The sequence below is a fragment of the Taeniopygia guttata genome, chromosome 2 (assembly GCF_048771995.1).
Source record: "Taeniopygia guttata chromosome 2, bTaeGut7.mat, whole genome shotgun sequence".
NCBI classification, from domain to species: Eukaryota; Metazoa; Chordata; class Aves; order Passeriformes; family Estrildidae; genus Taeniopygia; species Taeniopygia guttata.
The window spans coordinates 143,929,655-143,947,548 of NC_133026.1; the positions used below are offsets into that span (position 1 = coordinate 143,929,655).

The window sequence follows — 17,894 nt, forward strand, 5'->3', positions numbered from 1 at the left end:
AACTGCAAATTCCCAGAGAGACCATTTGAAGTGAGGGTTCAAGACTGTAGTCCAGGAAATCAATTGTTCTAGTGATAACTCACCAAAACCAGATTATTTTCCATATTGGATCTAAATAAACTTATTAACATAAAAATTGCAAAAGGAGAGCACTTAATATGGGTTTCAAGAAGGAAGAAACTTTGATAGTTGGAAAATAAAGTGACCAACTCAGAAATTCAGAGCTAGAGAGAAATAGTTGTGGAAACTTAATATGGAGGGAACATTGCTATTTAAGGGAAATAGGGAGTATGACATCATCAATTAATTAGCAGCTCCAGGGAAGAGCAGATATAGGTCACGTAAATTGTTTCAGATTAGAGAATTTAAATAACATTGAAATTTAAAAATTAGAAGTTGTTTTAAGTCAAAATTCTCTGCATTTGAACAGAAATAGAAAATTGAGGATACTTGAAAATGCAGATTTATATTTTTATTTTAAAAAATCATGAAAACCAAGATAATACTGAAGAAATTAATGAAATCTGTGCTGTTCTTGCTATGGAGAAAAGACACCACAACCAAATAAACAAATAAATGGAGCTTTTTAATTTTTCTTTACTTTTTATTCACAGCATAGAAGAATGTCCCCAAGAGGGTAAGAAGATAAAAAATATCTTCCTTTTGATTTCACAGACATGACTGAAAAGGAGATAAGCAAATGCAGAACAATGGCAGAGGTTTTACTTTACACTTGTGAAGTAAAAAACCTCTGCCAAGGCAATCTGCTCCTGTCTGGCAGCTGGAGCTGATACTGGTTTTGGTACCCAGCTTTTGGCTGATAGGGCCAGATCTTGTCCTGTACAGCTTTAGGATGGTTTCAAACTCTGTGATCTTGCATGGTCCACACACATTTTCCCCTTCCTAAAACTGAAGTCTGTCTGCTTGTACCTTCTGGAGACTTTTCTTATTTCTCCTCCAGATGTTCCCTGTTACTTCTCAAACTCCAGTTCAAGCTTGTTTCACGGGATGAGCTCATTGCAGCGCAAGACATTAAAATGCTCTTGGAGCACGGAAATTGTGCTGTTTAATATCTCTGTTTGTGGAGTCAGCAGTGGCTGTGTCAATTTGTTAATGATGCCCAAACATTTTTAGGTCACCCTATTCTAGTGCTTCTACTGGGGCAACAGTTATAAAACATCAGGTTGCTTTCTAACAGGGAAGCTTTTTCCCTCTGAACACTCCATGGAAAAATATGAAGAAAAGGAGAGGTCACACTGAATTTTCCAGTATAAGCAATTATTGGCAAAGAGGTGAATGTATGTAATCTTTACTCTGTAATTGTCTAAACTGAGTTAGAAAAGACTATTCCAAACATCTGTCTACATTCTTCCCACAGATACATTTCCCAAAATAAAGTTACGGGAAGCTGATTGCTCATCATTCATGGATCCACAGACATATAATGGTTGGCTCACTGGGGATATTTTATTTTCTTAGGCTATTGGGTGTTTTGCTTCATGCAGAATGTTCTTTTATGCTCAACCTACCATACACAGCAAGAATAAATCCAGATGGCACCTGACATCTTTAAAACTGTCTTGTATCTTCTGGGTTCAGAGTCTGTGATTTCATAATATGTCCAGGAGATTTCATGTCTGGGATCAGTTTTAATGAGGTATCTAGACCCTCATGCATGGGGAAGCTGAGCCCTGCATAATCATATTTTCCTCTGACAGTTAAATTATGTGTCCTGCAGAATCAGATTTATATCTCTGTCCTGATGCTACTCGTCCCTAGCATTAGCTTGTGACAGTTTATGAGCATTCATGGGGACTTAGGGATTTGTTGCAAGAGTTTAACAGTGAGGAAGTCCTGATGGTACTGTGATTACTGCTGATCTCCCTGTAAGAACTGGCTCTCTGTTAACCCATCTGGTTTGGGTATAATAGTAATGCAAATATTCAGAAATATTCAGCACAGAAGTTTCAGCTGAGAAAAATCAAGAACAAATGTCTACCCTGAGGGCCTGATTTAAGCCCACGGATGTAAGCCAGGTCCTGTTTTACATTGCCATCTCTCTGACAAGCATTATGAATTTTTAACTTCTGTCCGTTCTGGAATGAAACTAAGCATTCTCTATGCTTGCCCAAAAATACAACTGAGGGATGGAAAGGTATGTGACTTTATTTAATGGATTGTTTATATTTCGTTATGTCTTTTCATTTTTTACTTGTTTATTGAGCTCCAGATGCTGTGTTCCCCTGGGAATGTGCTATATCAGATTAGTGTTTGAAACTCTGGGAATGTGCATGAGCCTCCTTGGCTGTCTTTAAAATAATTTTGGATAATAGGAATACTTAGGGTGGTTCTTGGAACTGGAATTGGCTCTGCAGGCATTTCTGCTTGTGCTTTCTCAGTAGTTCAGCCAGTAGGTGGAACCAGGGGAAAGCAGATGTGTGTTATGTACAAATGCTCAGCTCTTTCCTAGAAGATGCATCCCAGAGTGTCTGCATAAAACTGCGTTTTTAACTTCAGTGTTCTTTTTTAGAACAGTCAGACTCCAAATCTGGACTTACTTCTAAACAGTGACAGGATGACGTTGTCAGACCTTGTAGTACAGAGAATGTTTTAATAAAATTTCCTCACTAATCATTTTCACTTGTGAGTATGTCAGAGATAGAGAACGGGATAATCCAGATCACATCGTATCCCTCCATCAACAACATCTGGCATTTGCTCAGAAAGGCAGTATCAGCAATGTAGGTTAAAACTATTTCTTTAATGTGCTCTACTGTGAGAAATTAGATGTAGTCCACTCAACAACATGTATCCTGCAAAACACAGCTTGGGCGTCTCTGACTGAAATAAAAAGCTCTCCTTTGAGACTAAATTACCACCAAGGAGAAAACAGTGGAAGCTGATAAAATATTAAGGTTTCTGCTGCTATGGAACCACCTCTCCAGCTCTCTTGGCAGCCAAAGAAATCCAATTTAGAAGTCACCATCCTGTCTAAACATTTCACATCAATAAGCTGGAGGGGAAGAACAGGGAGAGCTTCTCCCTACCTTCACCCAGCTGATGAGAAAAATACTTGAAATAAAAGGGTTTTAAGAGTAAGATCTTGCAGCACTGAAACAGTAAAATCAATACACATAAATATATTTTTAAACATCTGTAAAAGCTAGAAGCAAAGGGGTGTATTGTGATACTTTGCTGCTTTAAAGCAAAGGTAGAGGCTTCTCGTGTATTATGTAAACGTGCTACAATAAGTCTGCCTAGCTTGTAGTTTGGGCTATATACACTGGTTTCAAAACCATAGCTTGGTTCTTCGAGTTTTCAAAACTAAAACATACTTAAAATTGTAGTATTTTTCAACAAATTGAAAATACATGTTGCCGGCAGGAAAGATGTGCTGCTAAAATGCTGCTATCCATTTCATATCTTGAAACTTGGTAGTAAAACTCCTGGCTATTAAAAATACTGAGTTTGTGGCTATGGCAGACAGTGGGTAATTTTTTTATTTTCTCCTTCTCTTCTCTTGAATGTGAAGACAGAAATTAGCTGGGAATTGTTGCTAGCAATCTGCTCTGCAGATGCAAAAAGAAAGTAATTTTGGAGCTTGCCAAGCATAAATCAGGAGTGTTTTTAATAGAGAATTATCAGGCATAGCAGGGTGAGAAAGGTTTCATCTTGTTTTAATGAGGATGGGCTTGTATCTCCAGAAGCAGAAACGTTAGAACTCATGAATAATTTTGGTGGAATATTTTTTCCTCGGAACGCAAGATAACAAATCTGCAGACTCCAAGATTAAAGAATAATTAAACAAAACAGGTTAATTACCAATACTTCAGAAAATTAATTTCCTAACAAGCATATTCTTTTATCTTTCTGATATTTTAAAATAAGCTTGTCAAATCCCCACTACTGTGAGTTTAGGTGTTCATTTTCTCTTTGCTCTTACCTCTTTCTTAATCTGAAATCTTATTTCAGATTTCTTACAAAATCATTGTCCTCCTGTGCATTATATTGACCCTAAATACATTATTCCTGAAACCATAAATTACATGGGTGGATTTTTTTGTTTATTTGGTGTTTTTTTCTAGTGAAGGATGGCCATTGGGGGAGGCTCTTACAGGGTGATTTCCTGTTGATAGCACTTGTGGAAAGCATTAGTCGTGATGATTTAACCAGCATACTCATTAAAATTGAAGGGTGTATTTTCTAAAATGTTCTGGGACATTGAAGTAGTAGGGCTGAGTGACTTTTCCAAAGAGACTTGGTATTCCAGTGACAACAGCTGACCATGGAAATGGGAAACCCAATACTTTTATAAATTGACAGAATGTTTTTTCCCTCAGTGAAGGTCTGAGTGACTTAGGAGGGGAGAGGAGGAGAGCCTGCAAGGCTGTACAGGTTGCGCACTTTTAAAGGCTCCAGTGGACAACAGTTTCCAAAGGCTGGGTTTTGCTTAGGTGGTGATGGAGCCTAGGACATGATGCCAACTCCATCACTCCATGCCTTCCCCATTTGTAAAACCCAGGAATGATGGTTCTCTGGTGCCTGTCCACACTGATTATCTGAAGATGCTCATGTGCACTATCCATCCCATGGACTCAGCCACACCTCTGGACAATTCAGCCAGCACATCCGAGATCCACAACAGTTCCTCACTATAAGGACACTGGAAAGGCTTCCCTGGCCAGCTCAGGTGTCAGACGTAGAGGAAGGGCTGTTGAATAATTTACTCTAAACTCTTGTCTCTCACAAGCCACCAAATGTGTCCCAGCTATTCTGTGCTTTACAAGAGTTCAGCCCTTCACACATTAGCTAAACCCACAGGAGCATGAGGGCTCCTCTTTGCTACGTGTGCTGGCTCACAGACACATTCACATCTGCACAGGGAGAAGCTGCTCGCTCATGTTGACAATAGAAACAAGGGATGGGGAAGGGATTTACTTACAGGGTTGGGCTGTGGCAATGAGCTCTTTAAATAGCTGTGTGACTTTTGTCTGTATATCTGGATCTGATTATTAAGCACTTTTTTAAATGATCAGCAACAAAGTAAATAGGTTTATTGCACTTGAGGAAGCCTCTCTTCTCAAGTGGCAGATTATTGCACCTACTTAAATGATTGTGAATGGAATGAAAAATCCTACTATTAAAAGGCCAGGGCTTTTCATCAATCTAAATGTTCCTCTTTTAACAGCTCTGACAGCATCAAGGAGCCTTAAAGTGGGAGTAAATTATATTGGTATGTTTTATTTTAAACAAGAGTTTAAAGGTGGTTTTAAGCCTACTTTAGGGCCAACTGTTTGTAAAGAGGGCCTTAATGGAATTGGGAATTATGCCCAGAGCAAACACATTGTCTATTTGGCGGTGATTAGCAATGTGTTCACAATTTAGTGTTCTAAATATAGGATAACCAGTTTCCAAGATATTTAAATACACCTTCAGATACAGCAGTAGCGGGCTTAGGAATGTACTTTAATAAAATCTGAGCCTGCTAACAAAGAAACTGTAAAAGACAGTAAGGGGACTTTGTTGAGATATCCTGATGGATAGCTGTGAAGTCTTTTCCCACAAACTCTTGAGTGAGGCATTTTCTTCAAGGAGAGTTTTTGGAAAGCCTTTTGTTTGAGACATCTCAAACTGCAAAGAGAAAAAGCCAGTGGGGATATAAAGTACAGTTCAGGGAAGGCAGCAATGGAGGGAATTGCCTTAACAATTTCTAGAGTCGGACTTTCCTTCTTTTAAGTTTTTAGGGTTACACACTTATTTTTTTCAGCACTAGAAAGGGCTTCTAGACCACATGTGCCCCAGCAGCTCCTTCTGCTGTTGACACCATGTGAAAAACTCCATTGGTGTCTGTGCCTGAGATACTGCACCCTGCTTGGTCTCCATGTACAGCACAGGTTTTCTTTGCAGTGATTCCCTTAGAAAAATGAAATATTTGGTTTGTCACTTGCCCAGTTTGCACTCTTCCTGCACCACAAGCATGGCTGGTGCTGTTAAATGTCATCCAGAGTTTGTTGTCAAGGCATTTGAGGGTTCAGATGCAACAAGCCTCTACCTTCTGTGGTTTTTGATATGAACTCCGGCATCCTAGTACTCCATAATCTCAGCAATAGTGACCTGGAATAGCATCAGTGTGTTTAGTGAAATCCCTTTCCTACCTTGACTAACCTTGATCAGGTTTTTTATCTGATTATCAAATTTTGAATTGACTTGCTGGTTTGTTGAAGTTTTTTTTTCCCTCATAAGACCTGAGGAGATTTTAACTGAGGACTAAGCAGCACACGTTTCTCTGCAATGCTCTCCAAGCCGTGTTTCTTTTTTTGCAGGCCACTGGCCAGACGTCCCTCCCCATGCCCAGCGCTGTCCCAGCCACGACAGAGACCTACACACGGACTCAGTACTGCAGGTGGCCCTGCGAGTGCCCCAGGTCCCCGCCCCGGTGCGCGGTCGGCGTCAGCCTGGTCACGGATGGCTGTGACTGCTGCAAGACGTGTGCCAGGCAGCGAGGAGAGAGCTGCACGGAGGCTGACACCTGTGACTTCCACAGGGGCCTGTACTGCGACTACAGTGGAGACAGACCTAGGTACGAAATAGGAGTATGTGCACGTAAGTGATGTACATATATTTTTGGCTTAGATAAACTCTGGCAGCTCCCGTCAGTCTGAGCAGGGGTTGCGATTTATCTCGTTTTAGATATGCGGCTTCGCGCTTATCAGCTCCTCCGTGCATCATCTTCCGTTCCCTTGTAGCTGTCTTTGTTCTCAGGGCAGTTGGCTGGATGAGAAATGACATCTGAATTCCTGACTTTTCATTGGGCTGCAGCCAAGGGCAAAGACCAACCAGCATTTGTGTAAATAGATTATTCTGTACTGCCTGTAATAGGAGGAGGTGCTGTAGTAGGTTGAGGATGAAGGAAGGATAGGCAGGCAGCTGGATTTAAGACAAGCAATATGGACCTCTACATGAAAACCATGTCATTAAGGAGACACTTTTGGCTAATTCCCTATAGCAGATACCTTAGAAGGATAGCACGTGGTCTGTAGAATACTCTGTCAAGATGGCCAGGAATGAGTCATTGTCTATCAGAGCTTGTCAGCTACAATTTGAGGTTTAAACCCTAAGTTTACAATGGTTACAGTCACATTAGCTGTTATGAGGAAGAAGGATTTCTTGCCATCTCTAGTAGCAAACTCTTGGTTCCGTGACACTGGAATGCTTTTCAAGAATAAGTGCAAAAAGAAATTAGCAGTGTTTTAGGTATTAAGAGTATATTCACTTGTTTGGAGTTCCAGAACATGAGGGGACTCTGATCCTCTCATAAAAGTCAGAAATTATTTAAAATTATTACTCTGGGAATGATTAAAAGTAAAAGGATCATCAGCACAACGACACACATTGCTGATCAGAAAGGCTGCTTTTAGTACATTATTAGAACATAAAGTCATGGCTTTAGGTTCATAAACAGGAAAAAGCCACTCAAATGGATAGGCTTCTGGACTGGAACATAAAAACAAATGATTTAAGAGAAAATGTAAAGGTGAAAATAAACCTGGAGGAGAGCTGACTGTGAGATGGAGTGATAGAATAACTGATCCACAAAAGAGGAAAAAGCTCACAAACTCTGCGTTTCAAGAAACTTAGAATATGAGCAGAGGTTACACAAGGGACAGGTTTGAAGACTTAAGAAATTCAGGGTAAGCTGGCAGATTCTCACAGAAGTAGTACTAAGCATTGCTCTTCCCCAGCAGAAGGGTGGGAAGTTTAGTAAGAAATGACCTTGGCTTTGCACTGACTCAGGCACAGGAAAAAAAAAAAAAAAAAAAAAATTGTGGTCTAACCAGAGTTTTTGTAGGATACAGGCAAAATAACAACAAGAGAAGTTACGTGCTAGGAGCTGCAAGCTTAAACAGTGATTTTCAAGATTAGAAAAGATTAAGGTTAAGAAAAGAGGATATGAGATAATTTAAATGTATTGTCTGAGTGTGTGTAGAACATTCATGAGAGGTCTGCAAGAGCAGGTTAGACAAACATTGTCAAGAATGACATCGTTACAGCTGGCCCTGTGCTGGGAGAGGAAAACAGGCTGGATGTTGTCTCAAAGCTATCAGGCTTCCTAGGCCTTTTTAAAGGCCCTCATGTTGCTTTGCATTTGTTTATTTATTTAAATGGTTGTTTTCTGAGTTGGATATACTTTGGTTTTTGCAGTCCTCCCACACATCACAGGCACTTGGTATGCCAGTGGCAGCAGCACTGTGCTGAAAGAAGACCTCCAGCTTTTCCAGTGAGCTCTGGATGGGTTCCCAGGCTCTGCTCTCACTTCCTTACTACCATGACAATATGAGACATTTATGGTTATTTGGTGAGCAACATTATGGTGCACAGCTGAAGGGAACCAGAGGAAAGTCTTTCCATGGTTAGGATGTGAGGCAGATTGGCTGCCAGAGGAACCTGTGGCCTTTCCCTTGTTTTCAGCACCTAGGGAGAGGTACAGAACAGGGCTTGCTGATGTGTTCTTTTTGTACCTGGGTCACATAGAGGCTGCATCACCCAGCTCTGAGCTGCATCACCACCAGCTTCTGTCCTGACCTGGTGACTGAAAGCTCCTGTGAGTGGGAATCCTGTGCTGGGCACTGGGGACTAACTGCTGTGAGGAATTGGATTTGCATAGGGATGTTTTGGCTAGATCTAGAGAATCGAGGGTGTGAAGGGCTACAGAAACAATATAATTTATGGAAACTAAAGACCCTGAAGGAGTTAGGAATATGTGTTGGGAAAGGGAGTGAGGTCAAACTGGGGGAAATCAGACTGTATCAGGACTGCCATGATGAGGTGTGCCCCAGGATCTAACCTCGCAGACATCAAATAGGAACCTGGTGGGAATCATTGCAGATATCCTTTTGTTGTTGGCTTTTCCCTGCAGCAAAGCAGAGGCAGCAGGTGCTGAGCACAGGCCCAGGGGGTGAGGCAGCTGTTGTGCATGTGGGGCTAGGAATAGGGATGTGCCTCCAAATTGCTTTATTTTGATGCACACTCAGTGAGGTTCTTCATGAAGGCATTCAACAGCCCCTCTGTCTGTGTTTTGGGATGTTCTCATGGTGATCATCTTGGTTTATGAGACCTGCAGGAGACTAAATTAACATAATCCAGGAGAAAAATGCTTGTAGGAAAACACCAGGAGATATAGCATCTTTTGAACTGTCATAATCTGTGTGCATACCTAGAAGTCTCTCTGAATTCTCAGGCCCAGCTCCAGCACTGAGTGATTGCCTTTTCAGTACAAAGGCTTACGCATTACAAAAATTGTAGCTGAGTGTGAGCTGGAGATCCAGATCTGTGCTTGAAGTTCCAATAGCTCTCATTTTTGTGCAGAAGAAGGGATTTGTACTTGATGTTTTCACTCAGCTCATTCTAAAAATAGGAAGCCTTTGCAGAATTTTAATCCAGTATTTCAGTTTGTATTTTCCTGAAGCAGCTCAATTTCTGACCAGACTCAAAACATAAGCATGCGTGAGCAGTGCCTCCATGTGACTAAACAAGAGACCAAAGTTTGAATTTTCCATTGAAAGCCACTGCTTTCAAATAAGTGTCTATAATTTGAAACAAGCAAAAATGCTGCTCTGTGATTCCTGTTCATGAACAATCAAAAGGCTTGACTTTTTAAAGTGATTTTATATTAAAAAATTATACATCAAATATTTATTTTCATGGCTTTATAACATGTACTTCATTTTCCACGAAAACTGCTCTGTGATAAACTGGGTAAGATCCAGTTTCCTAAATATAGGAATCTAGTGTCATTTAGGTGCTCCATTTGCTCCCTTGTTTGTCCTCCCCTTTTGCTTCAGATATACACAAGTGTTGTGAACAGTTGTGTCATATGTGTAACTCCATGAAGTCCCCTCCTATGTCTATGAAAACTTCAAATTTCACTAAATATATTTTTTAAATTTGATTTCTTCCCCTGTGGGTAATTCCTACCACCATGCTATGAAATTATTTTGGGTTTTTTAAGTAAGAATTTGTGGATAAAACTTGTTTTATTTTCTAACTTTTTCTTTTTTTTCATTGAAGAATTAAAATGTTCTCTTTTTTTGCTGTGATTTAGAATGGGAAAGTTTCCTAGATGGTGTGACTACACATGGTGCAGCATCAGGCTGAACACGTGGCTCTGCAGCACTGCCAGCCCAGGGATCAGCTTGGTAAAGGAACACATCGGAACTGTTTGTTGCCAGCATGATTTTAATGATGCTCTGTGTGTTTTTCTCTCTTTTTCTTTCTTTTCAGAGATTGTTGGTGTAGGATGTGTCCTCAATGGAGTCAGGTATAAGAATGGGGAGACATTTCAGCCCAACTGCAAATACAACTGCACGTGCATTAACGGGGCTGTGGGCTGTGTTCCCATGTGCACAAACTCACGTCCTCCACTTGTCTGGTGCCCAAACCCAAAGCTGATTAAGATGGCAGGGAAGTGCTGCGAGCAGTGGGTTTGTGATGACTCCAGGAAAATCAGGAAGACATCTCCGCGCCACATCTCCTCTGCAGGTACGGCAGGAATGAGGCAGATCTCTGCCATCTGGCAGAGTCTCCAAGCAAATATCAGCTTGTACTGCCAGGCCTGGGAGGCGTCTAACCTTTGTGAGGGAGACACAGCCTCCCACACAACACGTGCTGAAGGACAGGACAGGCAAACACCAGTGGAACTCATTAGTAGCAATATGGACTTGGATGCCCCATCCCTGGCGATGTTCAAGGCCAGGCTGGATGGAGCCCTAAACAACCTGATCTACTGGGTGCTACCCCTGGCCATGGCAGGGGAGTTCACTGAGATGATTTTTAAGGTCCTTTCCAACACAAACCATTTCATTACTCTATGAATATGATATTCATCAAACATGCTTGTACAACCATTCTGGAATTCTGTGTGCCAAAGCCCCCTTTCAAGGACATGTCTGCTGGAACTTTGAAGATATTAAAAGTCCATTTTAATCATTTTTCCTCAGTCTGGACTCTCTGGGAAAGAGAATGGACTCAGTTTAATTTGGGACTGAGGCCTTTTGTCCAGGTTATATTGCTATTGTAATGCAGTTTTAAAGCCCCTGTATATTATGATAGGACTTAGGAGTCTCAAACTTACACAACACCTTGAAGGCAGTTATTGTGTGGAAATTTTACTGTGAGTTGGGCTAAGTTGTCTTTGTGGTGATACAACTTTTTGTCAATTCTGAACTGATGGCATCATTAAACATTCTGTCCTCAAACTCACATTTATAGTAATGATCACGTAACCCACTGTACAGAGGTGGTAGCATTTGCCTCAAACATGGTCCCAAATGCTTAGAATGGATTCAACTTACCATATATCTTAAATTTATTGTCAGAATGCCCTGTGATACACTGTAGTGACATTAGCCACATTAGCTCCATGTTTTGGACCATCTCACAAGAGCAGAGCTTAGGGAAAGACAGAATTGTTGTAAACAAATTTGGCTCCTTGGTGGTAAGAGCTTTGTCCCAAACCTTGGTCGTTTGTTGCACAAAAAAAAAACCCTTGGTCTTCATTTGTGGGTTAAAACCACCAGAGTTTAGCCCTCACTTCTCTGTCCCTGATAGCCCTGAAATGTGGGGTGGATCCAAATTCAAAATATCTGCTACAGAAACTGGCCTTATGTCCTCATGGCCCGTGTCCCAAAATGGGCAAAACATAGCTTTGCTTTCCTGACTCTTCTCCTGTAAGGAGAAGTCTTACAGAAGTCAGAGTAACATCCATTACATTTAATATAAAAATTAATATAATAATAAATGTAAGAGTGAGCAAGCTCAATGCAGCAGTTTGTATCAGACTTTTGCCTACGGACTGTCCTGTGAGCTGTCAAGCAGTGGGAACTTTGGCTGAGGCTGGGACAGAACCATAACTGGGGTTGTTGGCTGCTTTCAAAACAGAGCCCACCCTTTCTTCAAATGGCTGCTGAGCTCTCTGAGAGCTATTGAAGCTGTTCTTCCTCCCAGTGAAAGGCTGTGGCTGCTTCCCAAGCCCTCTGCCATCCAGCAGAGACTGCTGGCCACTTTCTGCCATGGGGAACCAACTGAATGGGCTCAGAAATAAACCTTCATGGTGAGATCAGATCTCATCCCCTTTCTCCCCCCGCTGGCTCAGGCTTCTGTAATTGTTTATATTGTGGCAGCACCTGGGGGTCCCAGACAAGGACCCCCTTGTGTGAGGCTGTGAAGGGGAATAAAGGAACGAGCCCTGGCCCCGAGCGCTCGCAGCGATGGAGAGTCTGACACAAGTAGGTCAGCACAAAGAGGGTGGGATGAGGGAGTTCACAGGAATGCTGAGCCACTTCGCTGTGGTTTAATTATTTGGGTTAGTGGCCTGAATGTGCAATGAGCAGGGCAGAGGGTGTTTAATATGTAAAGCTGCCCGGGCTGAATAATGCGGGGTTAATCTGTGTCGGCAGCATACGAGGGAGAGGATGAAGCCTGGCAGAAGAACTGCATTGTGCACACCTCACCCTGGAGTCCCTGCTCAAAGACCTGTGGGCTGGGCATCTCTACCAGGATTTCCAATGACAACGAGCAGTGCCGGCTCCTGAAGGAAAGCCGCCTGTGCAACATGAGGCCCTGTGAGGTGGATATAACCCAGCACATCAAGGTGGGGACTGTTTCTTTGTGCACCCCTCGAGCTGCGTGGACACTGAGTCAGAGTTTGTTTGGCAGCGTGCAGGCCTCATGAGGCTGCGTTGTACATGGACTTACTGTGCTGCACAGAGTTCCAAAATATGTCCTGCCTGTGTTGGTATGAAAACCTTTCCCTGAGAGTTTCAGCTCCAGCCAAAAGGTCCTTGCAAGGAAAGCCAAGCCAAGCCTGCTGTGCTCGATGCTGGCTCGATGCTGGCTCGGACAGCATGTACTCAGCCGGCAGAAAAGCACTGCTGCACGTCTGGTCATGGCTATGAACTCTATTGTGCAAGCATCCTACTTGCAGCTTTTGGGTTCCTATATCTAAACATGTAAATCTTTCGCACCACCTAGGTCAGGGCTGTAAAAGTCTTCCTAATCTATAAATCCCTTTAAACAGAGGAATCATAGAATAGAATAATAGAATCCTTAAAGTTGGAATGGATGTCCAAGATCAGTAAGCCCAACCTTCGACTGAATACCACCATGCTTGATAAACCATACTGCAAAGTGCCACAGTTATTTGTTTTTTGAATATTTCCAGAGACAATGACTCTATCACTTCCTTGGGCAGCTTTTTCAAATGCTTAACTACTCTTTCAGTGAAGAAATTTTTCCTGATATCCAACCTGAACCTCTCATGGCACAATTTGAGGCCATTTCTCTTTACCTGGTAGAAGAGGCTGAGCCCCCTGTCCCCCCAGTCTCCCCTGCAGGTAGTTGTAAAGAACAAGGTGGGTTTTATGTCCTACCTGTATCAGCACTGAATAATAACCTCTTTGTTTTTATTTTCTTCTCTGATTTAGCCTGGGAAGAAGTGCTTGGCTGTCTACAGGGCGAATGAACCCATGAACTACACCATCTCTGGATGTGTGAGCAAAAGCTCATACAGGCCCAAATACTGTGGTGTCTGCACAGACAACAGGTGCTGCACACCCTACAAGTCCAAGACTATTGAAGTGAGATTTCAGTGCCCAGATGGAACTGAGTTTTCATGGAAAATTATGTGGATCAATGCTTGTTTTTGCAACCTGAACTGCAGGAACCCCAATGACATCTTTGCTGACTTGGCTCATTACTATGATTACTCTGAAATTGCTAATTAAATTGGCTGAATGCTGGAATCGACCCTTTGCTCTGATTTTACAGAGGTGTTAAAATAAAAGGAGAATCTTCATACACTGCCAATGTGCAATTTGTTTTGTTCCCAAGTTAGGATGTTGATGTCTTGAGAAGATGCCTGGAACAGAGGCTAGACAGTGTCAATGGAATAAAGTATTTGCTTAAAGGTATTTATTTAAAGGCATTTATTTAAAAGGCCTTCAAAGAATACACCCTGGGCAGTACAAGACCCTAGCCAAGGCTACACTCAAGATGAACAACTGGTCATGAGTTTTCACACTTTTATAAGTTTGGGCTCATTTACATATTAGGTTAATTGTCCAATTACAGCTTCAGGCTATGAAATCCCACCCTCCAGTTTGCCCTCCTCAGTTCCCTGTTGTTTGTACTTTTTGGTCTTGAAGCTGCAAGGATGTCCTTGGTTCTCAGGCTGGAAAAGGATTGTTTTGTCTAACGAAACTGTGGAGAGAACTTGCTAACACTTTACATGAAGTTCAGAGTTATATATTAATGCAGTACATAATCTGGAAAATATGAAAGCTAAAACTTAAGGCAGCAATGTTAAATCTCCTTGTTTTGTCACACTGTTTTCGAAGAGGCCTTGAACAAACAAGATTTTTAACTCTAATAGATCTTCATCCATTAACAGTAGACAGAAATTCCTTTATGCACTGATGCTGGGACTTAAACGACAGTTGTTGGCACTGTCATATACTAGACCAGCAGTTTAATTGCTCATAGAAAAGAACAGTACACTAGTATGACAGCAAAAGTATGGCTGTCATTAGCTTAGACATGAGATTCAGACATCCTTACTGTCATTTCTTGAATGTTACTGTCTAAGCTGGAAAACTGACATATATGTTTTATATTCAACATTAGACACCAGGATGTGATGGTCTTGCAGCTAAAGTCTGCACACTAAAATCTGTCACACTGAGATCAGTCCTAGAATCACCCCTCTGTTGTTCTCAGTCAGATTCTACTGCATGGTGAATTTCATGGGAAAAGCCTAGGGGGAAGAATCCTTCTCATTAAATCTCTGTATGATGTTTCTATCTCTCACTGCATTAGGATGGGTCCAAGAACTTCTGTATCCTGCTCTCCTTCGACTCATCTCAATCTCTTGAAGTATCTTGTGCCAAGAACATTTTCACAGTTCTCTACACTCTCTGGTCTTGAATAGCCCAACTGAATCCAAAACAGCCACTCCAGAGCTCATGTTTTCAGGATCCATCCAATCCAGGTGATGTATTGCTCCTGGGCTATCTCCACAGATGAAATGTGGAGAGCCAGATAAGAGGTGAAGGAGAAGACCTCTTGCATCCATTTATTATGATAGAAATAGAAATTGTGTGGCCTATGCTTGGGGACCACTACCACCTCCTGCTCCCCATGGTGTTAGCAGCACACAGGTGCCTCTTCCCACTGCCACCTTGCCAGTAACACAAATCATTGTTTTACATGACTGGGGGTAGAGGAAAGGAGACGTGTTAAATGAGAATAAATGAAGTGTTAGGCTTCACATCAGCTCTGAGAATATGTGGATGCAGGAGAGGCAACCCTTGGCATGGTTTCTGGTGTATTCATTCCAGCTTAGAGTAAACATCAGTGTAAACATTTTCTACAGAAGCAGTTTCACATGCAAATGTCAGGTAAGAGAAAAAAAAAAAACCCAAAAAAACAAAACCCTGTCATTACCTTTCTGGGTAAGAAATTTATCATCACTGAAGGATGTTAGAGCCAGCTTTTTCTCCAATAAATTTGGAGCCATGTACAGCCATGCCCCATGGCATGTTTGCTGTTGCTTCGCTTGGGAGAGCAGAATTGTGTTTCTGCATGAACAAGAGAACTGTAGTATCCACTTCAAAATTCCCTGGTGGCACAGTAGAACTGCTGAGTGACACATGATCTGGAGATCTGACCAGTAGAGGGCTGAACTTGGGATGATGTAGTTATTTTGTTTTACCTTTAGCAGGCAGATTGTCTGTGTTCATCTTGATAACCCAGCAGAAGCTTGATTAGTTTCTGGTAGACATAAATTTTTCTGGTTATGACGAATTAAAAGTTCTTGTGAGTGGCCTGAAAATTATACCATGCCTATATAAAAACAATTAGGAAAAATGCTGTGTATCTTCAAAAGCTGTTAACACCAATAGCATCTTAATTTGTATATGAGGATTTGGCCCATATATTCTTTATAGACCTAGGTCATTCCTGAATTTAAAGCTTTATTTCTTTTTTGAAACTTCCAAAAAAGCTCTAGTGGCAGAAAGGAAGAGTGATCCCTGCCCACGTGTTCCAATGCAGATGCAAAGCCCCTCTTCCCTTTCTCTGGTGATAAGGAATGTGAGGCCACCACATTTTGCAGGATTCAACCTCATGACTGCCTTGGCCTGGATGATGTGACAGCAGAATTCATACCTGACTTATTTGCCTCCAGTCAAAGATGACCTCAGCACTTGCAAGAATGAGAATGTTACATTGCAAACTCCACCCCTTTGTTAAAAAAAGTTCCATGTGAACATACAAAAAAGAGGCCATGGCCAAGAATTTGACAATGTCTTCCAAAAGGGAAAATGGTGTGTATTAAGTTATAGGGAGGACATACTAGAACCTCTTTCTCAATCAGGTCCCCTAAATATGACTTGGAACACTGTGTTCTAATTCTTGCCCATCTTAAAATGCCATATATATGCATGTATGCATACACATACATGTATGTGCACATATAAAAATAAATACATGTATATACACTTTTATATGTAGATGTATACACACCTATAAAGTATTAGGTGCAGTCATCTATATAAATATTGAATATATTATATATGAAACCTTATGGAAACACGCCATGAATATATAAATGTGTATATTTACATATATATATATATTCCCATGGTGCATAAAAAGCAGTGCATGTATGATGTGTGTTTATAAGTACAGTCAGTCTTTCTCTGTCTTACATGTACTCATAAGGAAGCAAGAAAATAGGACCAGATCACGTGTGAAAAACTGTGTCCCTTAACTGGCTTTGCTCTGCTTTGCAATTAGTTAATTCTGTAACCACAGCAATCAAATGCTGCAGTGGCTGTAACACAAGGCTTTCACTGAGAGATAAAAGAAGCTATTGAAAGCTAATGCATGACCAGCAGCTCCAGTGCGTGTCAGTTTTTAGTGAACTGAATGCCTGGAAACCACAGATCTTACCCAACGCACCCAAGATGTTTCTGTCTCCAGCCTGGTTTCCTAAGGAAACTGGGAGTATGCAGCCATACTGTTCATTTGTTTGTCTGTCAGGCAGTCCCTTTGTGGGAAATGTCAAACAAAGCAGGCAGGAGTGTAAAGATCTCAGAAGCATTGCAGTCCCTGCAGTAAAACATGAAATCAAAGAGCAGGGCAGGGAAGAGGCCGACCACGTTGTCCCTGCCAAGCCCATGCGCACCTGCCAGGCAGTCACTGCACCCAGCATGTCTGCAGATTGGCCCAGCCACCCCAGCAGCAGCACAAAGGGGTTTTAAACGGATTTGCCAGCTGGAAACCAGTAGCCATGGAGGAGGCAGAGCTGAAGGAATCACAGATGGGGAATAGTGGTCAATACACTGCTGTAAAGGAGTTTTGTGGGGACATTGGACACAAATTTGTAGGAAAACAAGCACTGTTAGCTCTTCTACTCTGCCTGTGCCACTGGTTGTCTGTCCAGTAGCTCTGAATGGGGAAAAGCATCACTTGTAGCCAATTACCTTGATCTGCAGTCATTTGAGATCCTTTGTTTCAGTGAGTGTTTACAAACAGATTAGACCTAGGACTAAGGCAACAGTCCAGCTTTAGATTCAGTTCTCTGGCTCCCTCTGCACCTCGGCAAATCATGTATCTTTTACAAAAATACTTTTGTGGTTACAGTTTTAATTCACTGAAGATGTAGATCCCCAAAGGCTTTCACAGATCCAGCCCTTTGCTTCACTTTTCCTTGGGATTTCAGAGCCAGAACAGGGCCCTGCTGTTTATTGCCTCTGTTTAGAGTGAAAACTCCTCCAGCAGGAACTGGTGCTCATTGTACATTTGTGCAACGGGCCCAGGTCTCTGCTGGGACCTGA

General features: G+C 41.8%; 1 protein-coding gene across 4 annotated transcripts in view; it reads left to right on the forward strand.

The window, feature by feature from the left end:
* Positions 1-13,856, forward strand: part of CCN4 (cellular communication network factor 4) — a 34,649-nt gene extending 20,793 nt beyond the window's left edge. For 3 of the 4 annotated variants that reach the window (XM_072925027.1, XM_002189633.6, XM_072925026.1), the window contains exons 2-5: positions 6,324-6,603; positions 10,282-10,539; positions 12,456-12,649; positions 13,482-13,856. In XM_072925027.1, the coding sequence (XP_072781128.1) occupies positions 6,348-6,603; positions 10,282-10,539; positions 12,456-12,649; positions 13,482-13,781 (1,008 nt within the window). In that variant the 5' untranslated portion in view covers positions 6,324-6,347 and the 3' untranslated portion in view covers positions 13,782-13,856. Of the gene's footprint in view, positions 1-6,323; positions 6,604-10,281; positions 10,540-12,455; positions 12,650-13,481 lie in introns of those variants that run through there. The other variant, XM_030266733.4, reaches the window with a different exon arrangement.
* Positions 13,857-17,894: the final 4,038 nt, after the last annotated feature.